The 5302-nt window shown below is 34.5% G+C and overlaps 1 protein-coding gene across 2 annotated transcripts; it reads left to right on the forward strand.

Annotated features, from left to right (window-relative positions):
- LOC109834084 (transcription factor TCP17-like) lies at positions 2471-4775 on the forward strand. 2 transcript variants are annotated; one of them, XM_020401990.1, is made up of 2 exons: positions 2471-2771; positions 3666-4775. In XM_020401990.1, the coding sequence occupies exon 2, from the start codon at positions 3760-3762 to the stop codon at positions 4438-4440; it is 681 nt and encodes a 226-aa protein (XP_020257579.1). In that variant the 5' UTR covers positions 2471-2771; positions 3666-3759; the 3' UTR covers positions 4441-4775. The 2 variants fall into 2 exon arrangements, with proteins under 2 accessions (XP_020257579.1, XP_020257578.1); XM_020401989.1 differs by having other exon boundaries at positions 2472-2771; positions 3662-4775.

Below are 5302 nucleotides of genomic sequence, written 5' to 3' on the forward strand. Positions count from 1 at the left end.
TTCTTTTTTTCTATATGGTTTGTTCTGTACTATTTTGAATCTGTTTTTATGCTTGTTTTTCACAATAGAAAGCTCCTTAAAGAAGAGAGGTAAAACTCAGGGGCTCTTCAGAGTACCTTCTCCTGCCCAAACAAAATAAAAATAACTTGTCTTTCCTTCCTTTGTAAACTCCCAAACAAGTTATGGTATTATGTCCCTACAGTAGCTTGGTAGGATGGAAGGGACACAGCTGAAGGTGAATAGGTGTATAAAGGTACTGAGTACTGCATTGCATGCGCTAGCCGCAGTAAGTGCCGTGCATAATTCCAGAAAAAGGGTGCTGCTGGATCCACTGCTCTGATCTGTAATTATAATTCCAGCAAGCTACCCTTCTCTCTACTGTATCCCATCTTCTTTTAACTTGTGCCTTTCAAATAGAAGGAGAATTTCTCAATCTACTTGTTCACTTAGCCATGAACTTGTTACATATCTGAAGTGGCTAATAAATTAGGATCCAAATTGACGAAATGGATCGACATATATTAAGTTAGGAGTCTCAGTTAGTCGTGTTCATCTCATTGTCTTTTGATATGGAATGAATTATCATCTCATGTTTGAACGGATGTGTGACACTCCTTATGACATCTCTATTATTTCTGATCGTCGGATTTGCTTCTTTAATTAATTTATCTCTTTACATCTCAAGATAGGTTTTACACACTTGTTCTCCCTCTGCTCTACAAGGGAAGGCCTCGAATGAGTCATGTAAAAAGAGAGAGACTTTATTTCTTTATTTATCTTTGATAACTACTATAGCAAAAGGTTAATCTTCAAATAAGAAGTCCTCAGATGAAAGGAACATCTATGCTGTACTTCACCAAATTGCTCTTAAATGGCAAAGTGGCCTCACAACCGGTGATAAGTACCACATGAAGAGGATCTATTTGGGCTCATATATAGGTCTAATTGATGTTACCTTTTTGAACTACTTTGAAGTGTATACAACTGGTGGAGATTGTGAAACCTAGATATATCCTAAACTTACATCTAGGTTAACTAATAATTCATCTTATAGTAAACTATAAGACTACATATACTATTAACTAAGGGTATGTGCGTATTTTGGTATAGTAAATAGCATCATTAATACTTTTTTTGGTCCTAAAGATGTCCTATATAGAACTCAAAAAATTCCTAAAGCTATTCAAGCAAAAGGCAAAAGATGGTAGGATAGATTCCTGATATGAGAATCATGTACCTTATATTTGTTAATATGAGCATCACCCACCTCTCTCTCTCTCTCTCTCTCTCTCTGGGAGGATATATTGTGCTTGTCTTTTTACAGTTAAAAGTTTCTACTACAATAAATTATGAGCGCATTCTTTTGGCTTTGTTCTATATTAAGTAAAATGAGCTCGATATGGTAGATTTTATTGTACCTAAGAGCAATGACCTAGTGAATTACCTCAGACTTTCTCATTTTGTTAGATATATTATTTCATTCGGATTAAAGGAGATAACAAATAAACTCAATGTTCTCATTTGGTAAATTTTTATTGTGATGGTCCAAATGGACAACTACCTGACATTACTTCTTTTTCAATGGTATATATGTAACTGAGAAATGATGCAGCTCAGGGCTACATCTCATGCATGCTTGAGATATGATATATTTTTTTTTACTGATGCTTTTTTACTCAATGTACAAAAGAATAATAGCTTAAAATATTGTAATGATTCTAAATTCTGATTTATTGCACTTAAACATAAAAAATACCTAGCTAGCACATAGGGACCAACATGCTGAGAATTCGAAAATCTTGTGTCACGTAAAGAATAAGTTAGAAAATATCTCTGCCCAATAAACCAGCTTTATAATTTACGTTTAAAAATTTGTCTACACAAAAAGCATATCAACTTGTATGGTCCATCCTAATACGGTTGGTCCCCGGCCTATGTTATAGCCTCTAGGGTTTTTAGTACATTCACATTAAACTCCTCACACTGCTTAAACTTTTACATTATTAATTATTAGGACCACATGAAAATGTGAGATCATTTTAATTGTGTTACTGCTAGTCTGTGACTGATATTTGAATTCATATCATGTTAACGTCTTGCATCTAAGTCATTATACCAATTGCGAACCCTAGCGCCCTCATGCGCTACCAAATTATTGGTTATTTCTTCATTTATGAACATATTAATGTATGCATACATATAGTAGTAATGAATGCAGCTTTCTTACAAAGAATCTTAATTTCATAGGACAAATGGGAATGGTAGGTATAAGGTGGTGGTCTGTCTTGCTACAAAGGTACATCCCTTTTGATGTGACTAGCAAGGTTGACCTCAGCACATGACTATCTTTTAGGAACTCATTTAGCAAGATGAATCGTCATCTCATACCCGTTATTTCCAATACATAAACACACACACATAATACCATGGTAAAGGTTTTTGTTTAAATAGGAGGTAAAATCGACTATTTTAATTGATACAAGCTATTCGTTGTGTGATTCGTATTGACGACTAGCTACTTGCTGACCACACTTTTGCAAATACACTGAACCACTTTTTCATTTTCTAGGGTTTCTAAAATTCAAGCATCTTTCCTTTCTCAGTGTGCATATAGGTTATCTAGAGAGGGCTCAGACACGGAGAAAATTCAGATTGATTGACTTTCAGGATGGCAGACAAGAAGATCTAGGTTCTTCAAGTGAATTGAGTACTGCGTTTTTTCCCCACTATTGACCTTCGTTTGTGTGATAAATCATCAAGGGGAATTGGAGGTAAGTCGATCTAGCTAGGCTTCATATTAATTCACTTTCATCTAAGAAATAGCTTGCAATCTTGATTTATGTATTCATGCTTCTCAAGGAGTTCTCTATGCTCTATTTTTAGTTTGATTGGTTTTGTTCTCATATAGGGGAAGGACGGGGGGGGGGGGGGGGGGGGGGGGGGCTTCTCTTCTTTGATCTAGACATCTGTTCATGAAGAATGACTGGTTTTGTTATATCCGAAGCAGTTAATTTATAGTCCTTCCTGAATTTCGCTTTTTTTTCCTTATGATTCTTATTAAGCAATTCAAGTGAAGCTGATATTAGTTAAAATTTGATTTTTTTTAGATATACATAAATATTCCTCATTCTCCAAGTTTTGCTATTATCCTTTTGCCTTGATTTCATAGTATATATATGCGACCGTGAACTTAATTCCTCACTGAAAGTATAAATTGCTTTGCTTTCGTAGATCTTTCATTCTTTCATCAAAGGTTTAATTTATAAGTCATTTAAATCTTATAAATGACCATTAATATAACCTATTGCATGGGTTAATTAAACTAGAAATTGATGATGATGACTCAGTATATTTAACTATTGTTGTATGTAATCTACCAACATATTTAAGTTACAGTCTCATTAATTAGATCTCCTACGTATTTTCTCTTCTCATAATCATGTATGTGAGGGAAATATATCTCATATACGGAGGACATGAAACTTTTCTTTTGAATTCAATCTTAATTTACATTCAAATAACAAATCAAGATTGTATTTCTTTTTTTTTTAAGCAAAGACAATATTAATCAATTAGTACTCATATTGACTCATTTGGTTTCCTCACGATTCATTTTGAATATGTCCCTGATAATAATCTCTATGTGCGTGTCATGGATCAGATAGATTCAAGAAGATGGGAGAACCATACAACAGAAAAGAAATATCATCAAGAGTTCATTTAACAACTTTCGACTGCTGATGAAAGTAAATAATTAAGATGATAAGGAATCAAAGCAACAAAGATCTTTCAACTAAACAAGAAGGCAATCACAAAGCTCCCCCAACAAGCTCAAGGATATTGTCAGCGCTAAGAAACCCTAGAATTGTTCGTGTTTCGCGCGAATTTGGAGGTAAAGATCGACACAGTAAAGTAAGCACTGTGAGAGGATTGAGGGACCGAAGAGTCAGGCTCTCGGTTCCGACAGCAATCCAATTGTATGATCTTCAAGATAGGCTAGGGCTTAATCAACCTAGCAAAGTTGTGGATTGGTTGATCAATAAAGCTCAACATGAGATCAATAAACTTCCTCCTTTAAAATTTCCACCCCAAGGCTTGAATCAAGGTGATGGCGACCATTCTAAGGGTAATGATATTGTAAATGCACAGGTCTTATCTCATGAAGTTCACCAGAGGGATAATAGCTCCTATTATCAATTGGAAGCGATAAATGCGTATTTATCTCAACATGGAATTCGATCATCTCAGTCCAATGAAGCTCACGCTATGGTGTTCCCATCAATGTTTCAATCGCATTCTGCTAACCCAATGATGGACTTCAATGCGAAAGAGTACTTTAACGAGTTTGAGATGGCAAGATCAGTATCACAAATGCCACAATCTAATATGGAGATAAATTCTGTTCATTTAAACAGCTCTCAACCAAGGTCTTTCCAATAAATTATAAGTTGAGGGTAACTCTAAATGCTGCTTGTTTTCATGTGAAGAATGTGCAAATAAAGAAGAATGGTAAGAATAATATCCTTTCACTTTCAAAGTTCATGTGTTTCTATATACTGAATCCTTTTTGTTGTCTTCTTTTGATAAGTGAGGGTGACAGCAAATTTGCTTTGTATAGAAATAAAGTTTCGAGGTCTCAGATTGCAGCGGCATTATTCCGGATGCACTTTGTTCGTGTATATGAGCAATCTACTTCAGATTATTGGTCTGATGAATAAATATGTTATTGATATTGTATCAAGTTCTTGAAATAACTACCATGAGATTTTTCTCAACTTTGAAGTTAGTATCTGTATTGAAGGGTGGAATGAGTGCTTATTTATACTTTGATAACATTAAAGTGTGTCATTACAAGGTTCGATCTCTCCATTTGAAATTAATCCATACTATGCATATTTATCGGTATCCTGTGAGTCTGCTTCTCTCATTTGCCTCTCTGTTGTCTTTTTGTTTGTGTGTTAGGAGAGGTTGGAAACTATGGTAAGAACCCTCACTTTCGGAGTTCATAAATAATCTACATAGCCTCAGTCCACTTTGTTGGCTTTTCTTGATATGTGAGTTATGTAGAAAATAAAGTTTTTGTGATAGTAAGGAGAAAAATACATGTTTATATCATGAACGTGTATGTTATTAGAAGGTTATTATATCTGATCCTTGCCAGTCAAGTAATTAGTAACCTCGGTAAGCCACCATGAAAAAAATTAACAAAAAATATTATATATCCTACTCTTCTACTAATATGGCTAATATTGTAAGTAACAAATATACATAGATAACTGCACGAAGATTAATAGGAGGGTTT

The sequence above is a fragment of the Asparagus officinalis genome, chromosome 3 (assembly GCF_001876935.1).
Source record: "Asparagus officinalis chromosome 3, Aspof.V1, whole genome shotgun sequence".
NCBI classification, from domain to species: domain Eukaryota; kingdom Viridiplantae; phylum Streptophyta; class Magnoliopsida; order Asparagales; family Asparagaceae; genus Asparagus; species Asparagus officinalis.

Coding starts and splice junctions, on each gene's coding strand:
- LOC109834084 (XM_020401990.1), top strand. CDS start 3,760: ATGATAAGGAATCAAAGCAACAAAGATCTTTCAACTAAACAAGAAGGC.